This window comes from Hyaena hyaena, unplaced genomic scaffold (genome assembly GCF_003009895.1).
Source record: "Hyaena hyaena isolate Hyena2069 unplaced genomic scaffold, ASM300989v1 scaffold_492, whole genome shotgun sequence".
Classification (NCBI taxonomy): domain Eukaryota; kingdom Metazoa; phylum Chordata; class Mammalia; order Carnivora; family Hyaenidae; genus Hyaena; species Hyaena hyaena.
In genome coordinates, this window is record NW_024081124.1 from 310,122 (window position 1) to 328,996 (window position 18,875).

Here is an 18,875-nt window from a genome sequence, read left to right on the forward strand (position 1 = left end):
CCCCGTGCCCACACCTCATGCCCACACCCCCCGTGCCCACACCCTGTGCCCACACGCCACCTCGCGCCCCCACCTGAAGGACAAGGCCCCCCCTGCTGAACATTCCCCCTGAACCCCGAGTGGAAAGAACCGGCTCCTGTCTGCGCAGGGAGTCGCGGCTTTGGAGGTGCTTCCCCTCCGTCTCCGTGTTGGCCGCAGGTAGTTTCCCGTGCGTGACAGCGGCCACTGTACGGTCTCCGCCTGTAACTCGCCAGCGAGCACCTGGTGTTAGTCCCCTTCCAAAGACACCGCTCCCCGAGCTCCGGCTTCACGCGGGAGGTACCGAGGGCAGGGTCTGGGCTCGGGCCCCCTGGACCCTGACCGTGAACCCAGCGTCCCCCGCTGCCTCCACCAGGCACTTCCTCCAGGAGGAGAGGCACCAGCAGACGCCGCCTACGGCAGGTCAGAGCGAGGGTGCCGGCTGCAAGGGCCTCGCAAACCAGGCTGTGGGAGGCGGACCCAGCGTGACCTCTCCCTCATCCGAAACATCACCCTTGGGTGGACATGCACCGTGCTAGTTACACTTGCAACGCATTAAGATGTGTGACCTTTACATGCATCAGGGCTAAAAAATCCCCACCTGTGTGTGTTCAGAAGACACCCCTTTCCCCACCTGAGTTTTTCTAATTTTTTAATTTTTATTTATTTTTGAGAGAGACAGAGTACAAACAGGGGAGGGGCAGAGAGAGAGGGAGACACAGACTCTGAAACAGGCTCCAGGCTCCGAGCTGTCAGCACAGAGCCCAACATGGGGCTCAAACCCACAAACCGTGAGGTCATGACCTGAGCCGAAGTCGGACGCTTAACCGACTGAGCCACCCAGGCACCACCACCTGAGGTTTTTTTTTAATGTTTACGTATTTTTTAGAGAGAGACAGAGAGACAGAAAGAGGAAGAGAAGAGACAGGGAGAGGAGACAGAGAGGGAGATAAAGGATCCCAAGCAGGCTCCAGTTTGGACTCCGGAATCGTGAGATCACAACCTGAGCCGAAATCCAGAGTCGGATGCTTAACCAGCGGAGCCACCCAGGCGCCCTGACACTAACGCTCACGTGTACTCTGAGCCGCAGGGAAAGGACCAAGAACCAGCCGCACACGTCACGTTCGAGAGTTCTCTTTAATGGGTCCGCGAGACGGGTGCAAACATCACACACAAGGGCGGTGTCTGTCCAGCGTCTGAAAACAGGCTCTGAAGACCCAACAGAAACGTGAACAAAGCTGGGTTTTCTCCTGCAAGTTAGATCATCCTAACCAAACCCTCATCCAAGCCTCGCCTGCCACGGGCACAGCGTCTCCTCGCACACGGAAGGGACCCCACCTCGCGGGCGGCGGGAGGGAGGGAGGGAACGGACGGGGGAGTCCCAGCTCCTCACCAGCGCCCCCCACCACCAGCAGGAGCACGTTAAATGTCCGCAGAGACGCTGCGTCCAGGGCCGCGCCTCAGCAGTGCCTCCAGGAGGGACTCTGGGTCCCCGCACGCTTCCCGCCCCGGACCCGGGAGGCGTGCGATCAGCTGGAGGGCGTGTTTCCGTGAAGCTGCCCTGGGAGCTGGTGGCCCGTCCAGACAGAGATCTCACGGGTGGAGGAGAGGGGTCTCACCCAGAGGTTTCACCAGGTGTACAGCGGGAACTCACGATTGTATCCGCAACGTCATATGAAACATTTCACTTTCTTAAGAAAGTGCTAGATGCCCTGCGAATAGACGTTTATTTCTCTGCAGTCATATGTAGTCAGAATGGGTTCTCCAATCTGATTCAGTCCCTGAGCAGCTAGATTAAAAATTAACTTTTTTAAAAGCCCGGTAAAAAACACCGACTGTATTAAAACTCTACCAGAATGTTCCAGTGGTAAGGGTATTTCTGTACAGAAACATAAAGCTTTCTGGAGGCTACTGACCCCTTCCTCCTGCTCAGAACACAACACACATTTCTGGCAAGTGTTCTGTACCTACGCAGGGCAGAGCGACTGCAGGGGAAGCTTCCCTCACCCCAGGGATCACTCCAGACAGAATCTGCGGAACAAATTCTGAGGAACATAATGACCCACTCCCAACTCTTTTACCAACGTGTTTCATGTTTTATTAAAAATACAATTTTTTTCTTTTACCAAGTCAGGCTGAGCGTCCCAGACCTCTATTAAGAAGTGAGAAAAATATACTAAAAAAAATTTTCTGAAAAACCCGTCAGAAAGTCAGTAACCGTAAAGAACGAGGTGGTCTGAGGAAGGAATTCAGTTAAAACGGGGCGTCTCGGACCCGTCGGATCCCATCTGGCCTGCATGTCAGTTTCTAACGGAAGTCGGTCCAGGTGCCCAGACGGGCCGCACCCTGACCCAACACGCGGCTGCCTGGGCTCGGCCGGTGCTCGGCCGGAAGAAGGGCTGTCTCGGTGGAGGCCAATGAAACACAGAAAAAGGGCAAAATCAGCTTCTTTTAGGGCAAGACGCTGTCTGGGGCAGGATGACTTGCTTTTCCTAATTAAGTGGCTAAGAGCCGCCTTAGGTGACTTTTCCCTTCTCAGGACACAGGGCGGGGGAGGGACTGTGGAGACCCTGCGAGTCCCTGTAACAACCGTGGAAACTGAGGCTGGAGGGGCGTCTGCACAGGCCGGAAGCAGTGAGGCCGGGCTATCCCCACGTCCCCAGGAAGGAGAAGGGGCCCAGACGACATGCGACGCAAGTGCAGAGTCCACATGGGGTGGGTGGGACGAGCCGGCCCCCTACACCCGGCCGCCGCCACAGTGATAGGCCAGGGGCAGCGCCAGAGAGGGGGCAGCCAGCCCTGGCGCCCGTGGGGTCACACGTGTCCAGCTCCAGAGAAAAGGGGCTTCGGGCCGCGATGGAGCCACCTACCACGAGGCCAGTTTCCCGCACCTACACCCGACATGATTCAGAAGCTACAAATCAGCCTTCACCCGGAAAGTCCGTCTCCCAAAAGTGCGGACGGGGTCTGTGCCACAGGGGCCCTGCGGACCCGCAAGCGCCTGGCTGTCCCCTGCACGGAGGCAAGAGTGACACCTACACCCGGGGACCCTGGGGCCCCGGGACGACGTTCAGGAGGGAGGGCAGGGGGACTCCCTCCTCAAGCTTCTATAGAAGTTGCAGACAGACGACAGGAAATCTGAGCTCGGCGAGCTGCTATGTACGGTCCCTTCCAGAAAGCCCCTCACTCACCAGGACTCAGGGGACTCTGGCCCCAAGTCCCACCACAGAGACAGCCGTGTGGCGGGCTGGGGGGGACCCGGGCTCGCTCCCTCCCTGCCCCAGACCCGACCCGACCCCGTCAGCTCTGCTCCTACCACTCAGCCCCCACCTGGCGGCGGCGGCGGAGTGAGGCTCACGGTCACCCAGAGCCACCGAGCAGGGACCGAACGCACGACGCCGAGGTCCCCACCACGTGAAGGTTGGTGCCCGTGTGCGCGGCTCGGCCTCGGGGGTCGGAACACACACGGTTCGAGCTCCTGGCAGTCAGGCCGCGACGCCCCAGCACCGTGGGTGCCCCAGGCCCCAGCGGGCTCAGTCCCGGGCAGCCCGGAGCTTCCTCCGGAAGTAGTCGGGGGCGGCCTCGTACAGCCACTCCGCGTCCACCACGCTCAGGCCCCGCATGTAGCACTTGCTGGTGCAGAGCAGCTCAGTGTACACGACGCAGGCCGGCCGGCAGTGCAGAAGGACGGATGAGGGGTGGACGGCCACTGGCTGGTGCGTGTCCGTGGTGGCGAAGGTGCCGTCAGGCTGCAGCTCGGCGCTGCTCATGAACAGACTGTGGGCCAGGCAGCGGCGGACGCTCTCCGTGTCCCCGCGGGAGGACGCCATCGGCATCGACATCTGTCTCAAGAGGAGGAGAGAGGAAAGACAGGCCCACGGTCAGGCTCGGATGCGAGTCGCAGCCCAGCCCGGGGAGCGCGAGCGTCAAGGCCCCGAGCTCTGCTGCCCGGGCCGCCGGGGGCGCGGAGGAGGGCGGCCACTGGAAGCACACGGGCCGCCAGGGCTCAGACGGGCTGGGGGACCCCGTCCGCTGTGATGGGGGGGCCTGGCCCTCTCACCCCCCGCACGTCAGCACCTCCTCACACAGCGGCCAGATTCGCCTCCCTTCCCTGGAGTGGAGCTCCGGCCCCACGTCCGGAGGTCGGCCTCCCAGTGCCAGTTCCGGAAGCCCCTCCCCCAGCCCCGGAGGGCAAGTGCGGGCCCCCGGGAGGTCACATCGCCTGACACCCCAGGCCGCAGCTGCCCCCACCCCGCCGGGCCGGCTCCGGTCTCCCAGGCATGGGGGGCATAGGCCCGCCCGCCCGCTCTCTGCTGCCCCCGTGGGCTGAGGCAGAAGACGGGAGGCGGGGGAACGGGCGTGCACACAGGGGCCAGCTGGGGACGAGGCGCCCCTGTCCACGTCTTCTGGTTCCTGCTTCCTTCCCGTCCCTCTGGCTCGACTATTCCACAGGCTCCCCCGGAGCCCTCCCGCTCCACGCCCACTGCTCCCTGTGCGATGGCTCCAGGGGTGCTGAGCCCCGCCTGATGGAGACCCTCTTTCTCTCCTCTGTTGGGACAGGGTCAGCTGTCACCACCTCCCAGGAGCCCCCGGGTCCTGCAGCTAACTGCGGTCTCTCCTCCGGGCGGCCAGCTCTGGCGCCCACAGGCTGGGATTCAGGCAAATGATCTAACTTCTTTAGGCTCCAGTTTATCATCTGTAAACCAGGAAGAACCCAGAACCTTATCAGAGCGAGAGGAGGACTTCAAACGAGGAAATGCGTGAACGGTGCTCAGAGGGGTGGCGCAACAAGCGCTTCGTGATCAGTAGTCACTGCGTTACTTCTGGCGCCTGCACGAGCGATCTGTGTGCCTTATTCCAGATCTGCCTTCTGGACTGTTCCCTGAGAGAAGGGGTCTGAGGCACACCCGCAAAACTCCAGGCCCCCGACCAACGCCCGCTGCAGAGCCAGCCCCGGCCGCTAAAGCTCCCTGAGGTCAGGGCAAAGAGCGGGCATCACTTCCGCTGCTGGTGAGACACGGAGCGACGGCACTGGCCGCGGAACGACCACTCGGGTACAGGAGGGCTTGGAAACCACGTGCCCCACGGAACACAGCAGCCACGACAGCAAATCACCCAGGTGCTAACGATGGGTGCCAGCACCAGACGCAGGCCTGGGGACGGGACGGCGGCCTCGTGGGAACACACGGACGGCCCGTCTCGGAAGAGGCAGCGACTTTCATCGCGGAGCTGGTCGTGACTGCTCAACCGCGGGGGCGGCCCACGTAAACCACCCGCCTCTGCGGGAAAGCGCGGAGTGTCCTCCAGCCGCCAAGTGTGCGCGTGACAGGCTGGGCGAACCTCACGGGCGCTGAGGGGACACATCACCAGCACCGCGTGCCTAAGACAAACGGCAGGCGGGTGCCAACCACGCTTAAAAAAGCCCGTGGGGTAGGGGCGCCTGGGTGGCTTAGTCGGTTAAGTGTCGGACTTTCGCTCAGGTCATGATCTCGCGGTTAGTGGGTTCGAGCCCCGCGTCGGGCTCTGTGCTGACTGCCAGCTCAGAGCCTGGAGCCTATTTCAGTCTGTGACTCCCTCTCTCTCTGACCCTCCCCTGCTCACTCTGTCTCTCTCTCTCTCCTAGAAATAAATAAAACATTAAAAAAAAAAAAAAAAACCCGTGGGGGGCAGTCTGGCAGGCGCATCACAGCCTAGAAGCTCATTCGTGTGCAGGAGTGTGGGTACACGCGTGTCTGGGCGGCGGTCACCGGCATGACCTCGGGGAGGGTTGCTACGACGCAGGGCGGCTGCGGGCGGCTGCGAGGTCACCAGAAAGGGCTACGAGACAGACGTCCGCGAAAGACGCCCAGACACACGTGGGGCAAGTACACCCTGCGGGAGAAGTTGCAAAACAAAATATGTATCCTATTTCTTTAAAAAAACAACAAACCCGTACGTGTGTGTATGTATGCGTGCACACATAGTGAGAAACGAATACACAAAAACACACGTGTGCAGAGCAGACTGGAAGGATCTGCACCACACAGTGGTCTGTCCTTGGACGGGCGGATGCGGGAGAAGTCGGTTCCACTTTACAAGCCCGTTTTCTGCGCTGTATTAACTTGTAACGATCCCGCGACCTGGACACAGCAACTAAAGTTCAGCTAAGAATCTGAACAAAGTAACAAAGACGGTGCCACTAAAAAAATACAGCTCAATATTGAAAACTAATTTTCAAGTCACCGCCTGGGTGGTGACTCAGCCTGTTAAGCGTCAGACTCTTGGTTTTGGCTCAGATTGTGATCTCACGGTTCGTGGGTTCGAGCCCCGCAGACAGCGCAGGGCCTGCCTGGGGCTCTCTCTCCCTGCCCGTCCCCTTCAAAACTAATAAACATAGAAACAAAACAAAACAAACCACAAGGCTGCTGGAAACGGATGAAAACGGTGAGACGTGGAATTGTGGGTAATATTTACTTTCTTCCTTATGTTTGAGTTCCCTGCAGGGAGGGTCTGTCTCGTAACCACGGGCAATAAGCGACTTAAAACTTGTCACCTAGAAACAAGGGCCAGGTTAGCGCCCCGGGGACGCGGGAGGAACGGTACCTTCAGGCAGATGTCCCTCAGCTGTGCTCGGACTTCGCCTACCAGCATCATGTTCTTGGCGTTGACAAAATTCTCCTTGCACCAGTCCTGAGCCAGGGAGAGAGACACGTCAGAATCCCTTCTCGAGGGAAACACACCACAGGGCCTGGGGAACATGATTCCCAGGGAGGGTCTCAGTCAACACAACTCCGCGTAGGAAATAATTTTGTGTCAAAAAGCATGAACCTTAGAGGAAACCTTAAGGGAAAGTACTTCAGAGCTAAACTAAAAACGTCCTCAGTGGGGGCGCCTGGCTGCCTCAGTGGGTGAAGAGTGGGACTCTCCATCTTGGGGTCATGAACTTGAGCCCCATTTGAGCCCCACGTTGGGTGTAAAGACGACTTAAATAAACAAAACTTAAAAAAATTTTTCCTTATGTCAAGTCACCACGAAAAAAGCCAGACCGGGATATCTGAATCACTGTAACGAGTAAAGGATTAGTCATCTCCGGAATGGATAAAACTCCTACGTATCGATGAGACAATGACCAACAGCTTGGCAGAAAAACGGGCAGAGGGTGTGAACAGACGACCCGCGGAAGACCAGGTTCAAATGTCCAATCATCTTCTGCAAGGTCACTGTCCCCTGAGGAATCAGGGCAAGTAACTCAGACGCGATTTCGTCACCATCGGCTCAGTCAGGAGGGAGGCGGGGGCTCCTGTCCACGGCCGCGGGCGGCGAGCAGGGAGGCCCAGGCCCGGGGAGGCGCGGGGCTCGCGGGCGGAACGGGCGCTCCGAAGTGAAAGCGCACGGTGGTCACGGTTGTGCCCGGAACACGGGCCGAGGCCGTGGCAGGGGTTACAAGAAGGAAGGTTACATTTCCCGTCTTTAAACATAAACTGACGCAAATAGAGCAACATGTTTACACTCTGTGGCCTGAGTGGTGGCTGCTCTTTCAGACCCGACTGCGTCCCAACGTGGCGGAGTCGGGGCGCGCGCACGGGCGTCGGGACGCAGACGGGTCGGAGTGCGCGTGCACACGTCTCCCCGATAACGAAGACGGTGCCCGAGCATCTGTGAAAGCGCGCGTCACGCCGCCTCGCTTGCGGCCAAGGCTCACGTTAGCACTCGGTTCCGCCAACGAAGGGAACACAACAGGATTTGCGCTTCTTTTGGAAAAGGTTGAAAAACAAAACAGTGCGCGCGTTTGCTCTGCGAAGCCGCAGAGCTGCACAGGCACCCGTGTCCGCACCACCCAGCTCCCCACCCTGGAACCGCCCAGGGACTCGGCGTCCATTAGCAACAGGTGACCTAACAGAAAAGCCCCAGACAGGCTATTTTTGGGGCCTGGGGACCCAGAAGTTTTTTCTATCCTGTCGGAGGAACCGAAAATACCATATGAGCAGAAACCACTATGAAGAAGGCCACGGGCAGGTGGGGAGCACACTTGTAGCCAAGAGGCCACCAAACCGTCGGAGCACAAGTTAACGCGAGCAGGGCGGACGCCGCACCTGCGCGTCGGCGCTGGTGACCCGCGTGCATGCGCATCGGCACCGGCACCGTCCCTGCGGCTCCTGGGAGATCCCACCAGACAGGAAGGCGGCGGGCTCGCGTCTCAAGGCCGGATGGAGGCGCTTCGGGGGAAGGCAGGACGCAGACTGACCTTGTTTGCGCTGGCGTTTCTGAAGGCCCGGTACACGTTGAGCAGCGTGACGTGGTCGCCCTCACTGGACACGAACTTCCTGCGGACGGCCTGCACCTCATCCCGCCGGGCGGGCGGGTTGTACAGAACGCTGTCCACGGACAGCAGGGACACGATGGTCAGCATCTCCTCCGTGCAGTGGAACTTGGGGGACAGGAGGATGGCCTGCACGCCGAAACCAGAGACGGTGTGGGCGCGGATTCCCCGCCTCCGAGCGGCGTCTGCACACACGCTCGCGCACTTCCCTTCTGAGCCCAAACCACACGTAGGTATGTTCGGGTCACTGCACATCTTTGTGGAGCCTGTGGCTGCCCTCCCGTGGACTCCCGCGGATTCAGGGGGCCCGTGCTTACGTGGCCGTGAATGGCACACAGAAGGGAAGTCCGTGCGGCACACAAAGTCGGCGTGCAGGTTGAGGCGGGGGCCCCGGGGTTAGCCCTGTGCTGTGTGACGGCCAGAGGGCGGCCTAGCGGAGGGGGCCCAAGGCCGGGGGACGACTTACTTTGGCAAACCGGGGCTCTAAGGGGAAAGCTGCCATCTTCCTTCCAAGCGGGGTCAGGGTGAGCTGGCCGTCCCTCCGCTCCAGGGCGCCCAGCAGCTCCAGCTGCCCCACGGCCGCCTGGACGTGCTCTGCGGGAACACACGTGGGAGGAAGATGCTGCAGGCTGTGACGGATGGCCGCCGCCACTGTCACCAGGGCTGGGCCGCCAGCGACATCACTGTCTTCAGGTCCATTCCCTTCTAAACCGATGGCCCGTGACTTGGTAAGATGTGTCTCACCTTTAAACCCAGCTACGTCACTCGCACGAATCCCGCCCAGAGATACCCTCGTACGTGGGACAGAGGCCCGTCTCTCCAGAAGTGAGACACCCAGGAGCACGTGGGGGCCGTCAGCTGAGCGTCCGCCTTTGGCTCCAGTCATGATCGTAAGCTCGAGCCCCTGACAGCTCAGAGCCTGGAGCTGCTTTGGATTCTGTCTCCCCCCCTCTCTCTCTGCCCTTGCCCTGCTCATGGCTCTGTCTCTCTCTCAAAAATAAACGTTGAAAAAAAAAAAAACCAGCAAGAAGGGGAGAAAAGACAAGGAAAATGGCTCTTGAAGAGGAGTCGGGAGCCAAGGCCACCGTCCCTAAGAGCCCCAAACCTCCCCTCCCCCCAAGAGACCGCCCGGAGGCCAGGAACCCATCAGAGTCTAGTCCAGAGCCAACAACCTGGGTCTTCCCGGGCCTTCCACTGGCAGGACAGCCTCGGCAGCCGCTGCAGCCTCCAGACCTCCGCCCCCCGCGGCCCCCCCAGGACAGCTCCTGGAGAATGTGTGCCCTCCGGCGCCCCTCCGCCAGCTGGTGCCCTTGAGCACAAACAAAAGGAAACAGAGACCCCCAGACATTTCTGGGCAAGTCCACGCGTCTGCTGTTTGGCCGTGCTGGGGACACGTACCTGGGGAGGGCTTGGACATGAAGTCAAAGGTGAGCACGTTGGGGACTTTCATTGCCAGGAGCTGCAGCATCACGCTGGCCAGGTTACACCTGTGAGGAGGGAGATGCGGTAGCACCCGGCTCGGGCCGCCACCACCAGCCGGAGACGCGGGAGCGCGGCGGCCTACCTCTGGATCTCCGGCACCGTCATCTTGTCAAACTTCTCGAACTCGGCCTCCGTGTAGAGCCGGTAACAGATGCCACTGTCCTCCCTGCCGGCCCGGCCCGTGCGCTGCCAGGCCTGGGTCTTTGAGACGCGCTGCACGGCCAGCACCTCCAGGCCGCTGTCTGCGGGAGAGCCTGCGTCAGCTGCGCACTCGGCGCTCTGACCAGCTGTGTCGGCAGCGCTCCCGACGCCGGGCCCCTCCCTGCCACGAGGGGGTCCAGGAAACCCCAGGCCGCGCTGGAGAGCACGACCGCACACTACTCCGCGGTGAGCGCACGAGGCCTGTCACTGGGACGGCAGACGGCCCGCAGCCCCAGGTCCCGGCTGAGGCCACAGGGGGACGGCCACACCAGTGTGCCCAGGACGGAGCCTTTCCTGGGTCCCGGGAAATAAGGGTGGCCGGTCACCCTCCCCTCCTGATCAATGCCTGGGGACCAGGTGTCCCCGATCCTCCGTGCGGTGCACCCCCCACCCCAGCTCTGCTCTTAGAGGGAGACAACGTGTGGTATCACTCCCAGGAGCGGATGTGACGCATGTCCCGATTAAGGTGTGCTCTGTGCCACGCACCAGGCCACGAGTCCTTCCACACGCTACCCCTGAGAACACATGGGTGAAAGTCTGCGCCCTCGGACGCTTGGCGGTGCATTTCAACCAGGCTTTGGGAGCAATCACTCCCGTTGCCTTTAATCTTCTGTGGACTGAAGCGGGATCAAGAGCAAGGTCGAGAGCAGACTGCACATGGACTTGAAGCCGGCCTGTACCGCACACGCTCAGGGAACAGCTAGTGTCTCAACCCGGCCCAGGGGGCTTCCTTCCTGGGAGCCTGGAGCCCAGACATCACTCCCGACGAAGGTCCCGCTGAGGCGTCGGTGGCCCCTGCTCTCAGGCTGGCGGAGCCTGGACCCCCGTCCTGCCCTGCCTTCTCTCAGCCTGGCTTACTGGTGCTGTGCATCCCCCAGCCCGGCCAATCGCGGCGAGTCTCGGCAGGAAGCGCTCACTGGGGGAAGTTGGGGGGCTCGTGCACCGGGAAGGGGCACTCGCGGGCTGGCTTCTCACCAGGGTTATACTTCTTCGCTTTAACCATGCCTGTGTCGACTACGTATTTTATTCCCGGGATGGTTATGGAGGTTTCGGCGATGTTGGTGGAAATGATCACTTTGCGACAGCCCTGAAAGGAGGAAAAAACCAGAAGAGCCGTGTGACACACATGGATTCACAAGTTTTAGAACACAGTCCTCGCCACCAACCTCCACAGTCCACTCAGGCCCAAGAGCCAACAGTGTCGTTATTAACAAGTAACCACTACAGACGGCGGTGGGGGGTTCCCGTGTTAAAAGCTTATTCTGAGGGGACAGATACAGTGGACCAAGTGGTGTGGGCTGGACCCCTGGCCCCTGCGGGGACTTCCCACGCGCTCCCTGAGCACCGTCACTTCGCCTCTCGGGGCCGCCGTGTTTACAGGATGGGATCACCACCTACCTTTCCAGTTCTCCAGCGGGTGAGGCAGTGTGTGCAAGGGGTGTGGGGGTGCACGCGAGGGGTGCACAGTGAGTACGTGGGGTGCGTGCGGGGTGTGCACATTGAGTACGTGGGGTGTGTGTGGGGTGTGTGTGGGATGCACACAGGGTGTGCACATTGAGTACGTGGGGTGTGTGTGGGGTGTGTGTGGGATGCACACAGGGTGTGCACATTGAGTACGTGGGGTGTGTGTGGGATGCACACAGGGTGTGCACATTGAGTACGTGGGGTGTGTGTGGGGTGTGTGTGGGATGCACACAGGGTGTGCACATTGAGTACGTGGGGTGTGTGTGGGATGCACACAGGGTGTGCACATTGAGTACGTGGGGTGTGTGGGGTGTGTGTGGGGTGCACACGGGGTGTGCACGTTGAGTACATGGGGTGGGTGCGGGGTGTGCGCGGGGTGCACACATGGAGTACGTGGGGTGGGTGCGGCGTGGGTGTGGGGTGCACACGGTGCATGTGGGGCGTGCACAAGTGTACGCAGGGTGTACGTGGGGTGCACATACAGCATCGGGCTTGGGGGAGCCACTCGTCCACCCTCTGTCCCTGCCCACACCCCAGCGCGGAGCCCCGCCCGGCCCGGGACAGGGGCGCACTCGCCTTCGGGGCCCCCTGGAAGACGCGGAGCTGCTGGGCGTGGGGCAGGGAGGCGTACAGGGGCAGCACGAGCATGGAGGGGCAGCCGTCCGGGACGTGCCTGGCGATGTCCCGGCAGGTCTTGCTCATGGCCTCGATCTCCTCCTGGCCGGTGAGGAACACCAGGATGTCCTGGGCGGGCGGGGCCTCCTGCGGGAGGGAGGCAGGGTCACCAGGAGCCGGGGCGCGGCCCCCGCGGAACAGAGCAGGGGTCGCGAGGAGCTTCCCCGGGCTGCTTTGCTAACATGGACAAGGTGTAAACGAGCCTAGCGTGGGGTCCCCCCCGGGAGCGGCCTCGGCAGTGACGCAGGAGGCTGGGACCCGGGGGAGTGTCAGAGGCGGCGCAGCCACGACTGAAGGAAGGGCAGCACGATGCCCTGAAGGGCACGACCCGGCAGAGAAACCCGCGGAGCGCTCCCTTCCTTCCCTAATCATCTGGAGACACGAAGCCGACCAGACAGAAGCCGGCTTGGGGAAACCGAGGCCGTGGCAACAGCCGAAAGCAGTCGCGCCGGAAGGGGAGCTCTCATTAAACGATGGCGCCAAAAGTATGGCCACATGGCCAAAAAATGCTGCTCGCGGGCGAGCGCCCGAGACCCTGAACCTGACGGGCTGTTCACCTCTGCGAGGCCAGGACCATCTAGGCGTGCATGACACATTCCTGCACGTGACCCTTCCTAGAAGTGCTCAGGTCTAGCCCTTAATTAGCAAGACGCCTGAGTGACAAGACACCCAAAAACCATGTTTAACCGTAATAAATACACGCGTGTGTCTACGTGTAAACGCACGTGTACGTTTATGTGCGTGTACACACGCGCCTTTTACAGCCTGGTATTAACGGGACAAAGGCTCACGAGTGCACACAACGCGACAAACCTCGGACAGTCAGCACCTCACCTTGGGCCTCATCAAAGCCCCCACGTGGCCTGCACACACCTGCAGCCACCACCCAGGACCCGTCCTCACCCCGGGTTCGCTTTCGGTAGGTGAACACCTTCCTTGATGTAAAGGACGGTGGGGCGTAAGCCCAGGGCGACAAAGGCAGCAGAAGAGAAAAGGGATCAGAGGTTCAACCCATTCTGAAAGACGCAGGAGACGGGGGCGTGAGTGGCAAGCAGGGCAGAGGGCGCTCCAGCCTGGGGGGGGGGTCTGAGGGTGTACGGCAACTACCAGTGGGCCCATCCCCAGAGAAGACAGAAAGGCCCAGGGCCCGGCAGTGGGGCAGAGGGGGGCCGGGCGAGGGGAAACCGAGGACGGCGAGGCCCACCCCGGTGCCCACCTCACCCTACGGGGCAGGCTGGCACGCGATTCCGCCTGGAAGCATGGCCGCGGGAGGAGTCCAGATGGCTGCCAGGAGGCCCAGGACAAGGCACCCGGGCACGAGGCAGCACGCGGCGCGCCGGGCAAGGCGGGTCCACTCCAGCACGCAGACACGGCTGACGGCGGGCAGACGGGAGACGCTGGCCACGTGGCAGGAAACGGGCCACAGGCACACAGCGAACTTGTACAAGGAACGAGGCGCGGGGACGGGCCGTGCTGGCCACGTGGGGTCCTGAGACACGAGTGTGTTGAGCGGCTGGAGGAGGGTATGTCTGGATCCTCACCCGCCGCGGCAGGAAGCTAACGGCAGCAGTGTGAGCAGGTGACACTGGAAACACTGCCGTGAATCCGAAGGAAGCAGCCAGGGGACCCAACGTCACCCCACAGAACGGGATCCGGGACACGGCAGAGAAAGAGCTGCCGAGTTTATGATCCTTTTACAAATAGCTCCTGCTTTTTTAAACTTTAAACTACCTACTCATTGCTTAGATTTAAATGAAAATTATTTTTTAAAAATCTGCCATGGAGTTTTTCAGAAAGAGTTTTATAAAGTAAGCAAAAATGAGGGCATTGGGGGCGTCCGGGGGCTCAGTCGGTTGGGCGGACGACTTCAGCTCAGGTCATGATCTTACGGTTTGTGGGTTCGCGCCCCACGTCGGGCTCCGTGCTGACAACTCAGAGCCTGGAGCCTGCTTGGGATTCTGTGTCTCCCTCTCTCTCTGCCCCTCCCCTGCTCACACTCGGTCTCTCAGAAAAAAATAAACATTAAAAAAAAAGGGGGACTGAATCACTCAAACTTCTGAGTAAATATTTAATAAAATGAAAAGAAGTTTTGAAATGTTTCTCTAAATCAGTTTTTCTTAAAAAAAAAAAAAAAAAAAAGCCAAAAACTCTAAATGGCAATCCATTTTGGGGTCCATACCAACTTTTTTTTAACAACGATGTGGCCAACAGCAGAAGATGCAGCGGCTCACAGACTTCCTTCCGCCACCCGTCCACATGGCCTGTGGTTGGCTGCAGCCCCACGCCAGCTTCTTGCTGGGACTTTCGATGCAACCATCTGCCCTAACGTGAGCGAGTGTCCTGGCTCAGCTGAGGCGTGATGCCAGGCAGAGCTGAATTATTTTTCTTAGAAAAAACAAGAGATTCCATAAAAAGGAATAAAGGGCTGGACACGCCCCCTCATCTCAAGGGCGCAGCTCACAGGCCGCGCGTCATTAGCTTCTCCCGGCCATGCTGAAGGGCAAGGGGAGCCGGGCCTCCGCGGGGCCCGCGGCCGCCGTACCTGGTGGATCTGGAAGACGGAGACCAGGGCGGCGTGCAGGTAGTCGTGCTGAGGCTGCCGGGTGTAAAACACCTGGATGGGATGCTGCCGACCCTCCAGGTAGAGCACGGGCGCCCCGCTGAAATACTGAGAGAACAGGTCCACGTCCATCGTGGCGGACATCACGATCACCTGCGTCGGGGACAGGAGAGGACCACGGGGAAGCCACGCCGGGCCAGTCTTCCTGTGCCCTCCTCGTGACGGCGATTCCTCCCCATGGTCGGACGCGGAGCCGGCCCCTCCAGCGAGCACGCCACACCTACTTTGAGAGGCAGCCTCCCCAGCTCCTTCCTCCGCTTCTGCGCCGCCTTCACGACCCCGAAGAGCACGTCCGTGTGGATGGTCCGTTCGTGGGCTTCGTCCAAAATGACACAGCTGTACTTCCGGAGCAGCGAGTCCGAAATCGCTTCCCGCAGAAGCATGCCATCTGTCAGAAACTTGATCCTGGTGTCCTCGGAGCTGACATCGTCAAAGCGCACGGTGTAGCCAACCTGCGTGGGCGACGGTTCAACCATCACTCGGTGAGCACCCACGTGACCGGCACCGAGCAGGGGTGAGGCCAGCACCGACCCTGCCCTGCTTCCTCAGGTCAGACAGACCCAGGACGGGGCACGGACAGAGGACAGGTACCTTCAGCTGCGATTAGGATATGCATTACAAAGGACCGGAACTAGGCTCCTTCCCCAGCTACTTAGTAATCTCAAGTGACGCTTCACACAGCTGGGAGAAGACCAGAGGTTCTCCAGTGCGTGTGTGAACAGGCCCACACCAGAGCGGACTCACACTCGGTTCCGGGGCTCCCCTCTCAACACCCACACACATGCTGACAAGGCGCTCGCCACCTCTTAGATACACAGACAAGACATTTAATGGAGGCTACTGGAGCCTGAAGGATGCTCAAGGGAAACAGCTGATGTACCCGACTTGCCAAAAGATTCTCAAAGCAGAGTACATGGCACGGACAGCCTGTCGGCCCCACGACATGTGAGGCCGGTGAGAGACTCGGAGACGGGGCTAAGTGACTGGCAAGAGTGGGCCTCCCTGCACAGGAGTCTTGCTCGGGAAGCACAAGGGGGAGCGGGCGGCTGTCGTTAAAGAAGGAGGTGAGGTACCAGCTTCCCGAGTTCAGTTCTCTTCTCATCCGAGACCCGAGAGGCAAGCGAAATGGCAGCCACCCGACGAGGCTGGGTCACCGCAATGACACCTTGGCGGCCGATCCCCCCCTCGTAGAGGTACTGAGGGAGCTGAGTCGTCTTCCCAGAGCCGGTCTCCCCTGAGAAAGGAAACGAGTCTCGTTTACATGCAAATTAAAACAAATTTCACCAAAGTCAGGAGGAAAAGACAGAATACTGGAAGTTGACAGAGCTGATAAAGCCACAGGGAATCAGCACTCGCGTGAACTGGTGGCCGAGTGTTAACTGGAACCCCTTCTCAGGAGGCCAAATTATGTTGGAAACACCTTTAAAATGTGTACACCCCAGACCCACAATTCCACTTGCGGAAACTAATTCTGAGGAAATAACTGCAGATGTGTGTAAGGGCGCAGCTTCAGAGATTGTCTCATTCCACTTTGCTCGTGACAGCAAACAACTGGAAACATGTACGTTCAACGATCGGTAAATAATGGAAACACAACTATTACATAAAAAAGAATAAATGAAGGGCGCCTGGGTGGCTCCTTTGGTTTAGCATCCGACTTCAGCTCAGGTCATGATCTCACGGTTCGTGGTTCAAGCTCTGCGTCGGGCTCTGTGCTGACAGCTCGGAGCCTGGAGCCTATTTCAGATTCTGTGTCTCCCTCTTTCTCTGACCCTCCCCTGATTGCACTGTCTCTTCTTTCTCTCTCTCAGAAATAAACGTTAAAAAAACAAAAAATTTATAGAAAGGGACCCCCAGAAAGAAGCCACACACACTCCCACACGGCAGCCACTGCCCTTCCCTGCAGAGCCCCGACGTGGCCCTCACTATTCGGGAACACCTGCTGTGGCCACGTCTGCCTGGCAAACTCCACAGGGTGAGTCAGACCCGCAAACCCCCGGGGACTCCCCCAGGGGCCTCCTCCGCACAGCGTCCCTGGTGCCTTGTGCGTCCCTTCCAGCACTGACCACCTCACGCTGTGCCAAGTGTCTACAAGCCTCTGTCCTCCGATACCAGAAACTCCCAGCGGGCAGAGAGGGCCCACCTGCCCCCTCCCCCGGTTTGAGCGTCCTGCATGCAGTTAGCACATGTTATTTCCTTCCGCGTGGGTTCCTTTGTCCCCAAGTAGAACTAAGAACGCAGTACACCTGAGCGTCCTTCCCTCCCCGGCCACCGCTTCCCCCGCCTTAGACCCCTAAACCCCACTCTCCTCACAGACTAAGAATTTGGGGTTTCTGCTACACTCCTGCTGAACCCACCAGGCAAAACCCCAGACGTGGGTCACCGTCTCCCTGTCCATCTTTCCTGCTCCCACACCAGGTGGCTGAGCACTGCTACGGGAACATCACCCATCCGTGCAGACGGAGACATCTGTGAGCTGGCGGTGGGGCGAACGCACCTGGACCCCAGCACGACCATGGATCCCTGCTCGGTCCCCGTCCTCCCCCGGGGCCTGCCTCACGCCTGGGCTCCCAAGCTCAGCAGAGCCCCTGCACCTTTTCGGAGAGAGAGGCCAAATCCCCTCCCCTACAAGCTCTTCCCCGGCCACAGCCGTTCTCACATCCTCCCTGCGGCCCCAGCCTGCTGGGTACCCTCCCCCATCCCAGGCCAGCTCGACATCTCAACCGTTTCCAGGTGCCCCCCCCCACCGTGCACCCCAGTCTCTGCTCTATTAGTGCCCACTTTCCACCCTCAGCTTCCCTCTCCGTGAGCGCTTCCTCTTCCTCTCGATCCCTCAGCTCCCCTCCCTTCCTCCAACAGGAGCCTGTCACTCCTACTGCCTTCCCTCCCTCACCCCCGCTCAGCCCAGTGACAAATGAGCTCGTACCCGCCACCGCTCTGCTGGAGGACCGCTGGAGGAGACCTGCGTGCTTGATCCCTGTGTTATGGGCTCTCGCTGGGCACCCGTTCTTGGGACTACGCTCCCCAGGGTCTTCTTCCTCCCTTTGGAACTCATCCTCTCCGTGCTTCCCGACTCTCCCCTGCAGGCAGCTCCCACGCGGCGGGCTCCCCCGCACCTCCGCGCCGAAGCCCCCCCTCGGGGCCGCCGCCCACACCGGCTCGACCCACATCTTGCAAGCCCCACAGCTCTCCGCCGGACAGGTCGGCGCCTCCAGAGCGGGGCTTCCCCTCCGAGCCGCTCCGGGGCTGGCTCGGAGACCCCCGCCAGGGGCACCTCGGGCGGACGGAAAACAAGGCGCAACCACTCACTCACCGATGAGGACGGCGCTGTCCAGGTTTCGGAGCTGGGCCAGCAGCTGCCCCCGCGCCGGGAAGATGGGCAGGCCCCGGCGCTGGCGCTCCACCGCCTCGGGGTAGGGGCTGGCCGCGGGCTGGGCCAGGGCCGGCTGCTGCCTCCGGCCGCCCCCGCCGCCGCCCGCGGTCAGCAGCATCACCACGCGCCCCCCGGGGGGCCCGCAGCCCGGCCGGAACCTCTTGGCCGGCGGGAAGCCCGCCTCCTCCGGCATGTCGGGCGCACGGCGGGACTGGAGGCCGGGGCCCGGCAGCCGCCGGCCAGCGCGCGCCGCCCCTTCCTGCCGCGGCTGCCGGCGACCGCTGATGACCTCACGGCCGCCGCCGGCCTTCCGGGCAGGCCCGCGCCTCCCAGCATGCACTGGGGGCCTGGGACGGCGTGCACGGGACGGCGGGAAGAGCCGGGCCCCTGGTACGACCGCGAAAACGGCCCGGGGCTACAACAGCGAGGGGCGGCGCGCAAGGTTCCGCGCGACCTCCTCCCGAATAATGACGACGATCTAATTGAGTGGCCGGATGAGACTGTGTCCTTGCAGTGAACGCGTTTCCCGTTCTCCGCCCGCAGCAGTCCCCGCTCCGTCTACTTGTGTAAAATCCGCGAGCAGCACGCAAACATTTGCACGATTTAGCCCTCTCCACGTGTTACGTGCTGGACGCGGACGGTGGCCCCGGGCAGAAGCCGAGCCTCTGAAATTCCTTAAAGCCGCCCAGAAGTTGCCACATCTGAACGCTGGGGGCCACCTCGCGTTACAGAAGACGAGGGCG

The 18,875-nt window shown here is 60.8% G+C and overlaps 1 protein-coding gene across 1 annotated transcript; it reads right to left on the reverse strand.

Annotated features, from left to right (window-relative positions):
* Positions 1-1,464: 1,464 nt before the first annotated feature.
* Positions 1,465-18,389, reverse strand: DHX33 (DEAH-box helicase 33). The gene is made up of 12 exons (XM_039254498.1): positions 18,073-18,389; positions 15,833-15,993; positions 14,984-15,211; positions 14,682-14,852; positions 12,041-12,226; positions 10,976-11,087; positions 9,882-10,041; positions 9,716-9,804; positions 8,784-8,911; positions 8,243-8,446; positions 6,601-6,687; positions 1,465-3,860 (listed from the first exon to the last, which is right to left on the reverse strand). Exons 1-12 carry the CDS (start codon positions 18,323-18,325, stop codon positions 3,552-3,554), a joined length of 2,088 nt encoding a protein of 695 aa, XP_039110429.1. The 5' UTR covers positions 18,326-18,389; the 3' UTR covers positions 1,465-3,551.
* Positions 18,390-18,875: the final 486 nt, after the last annotated feature.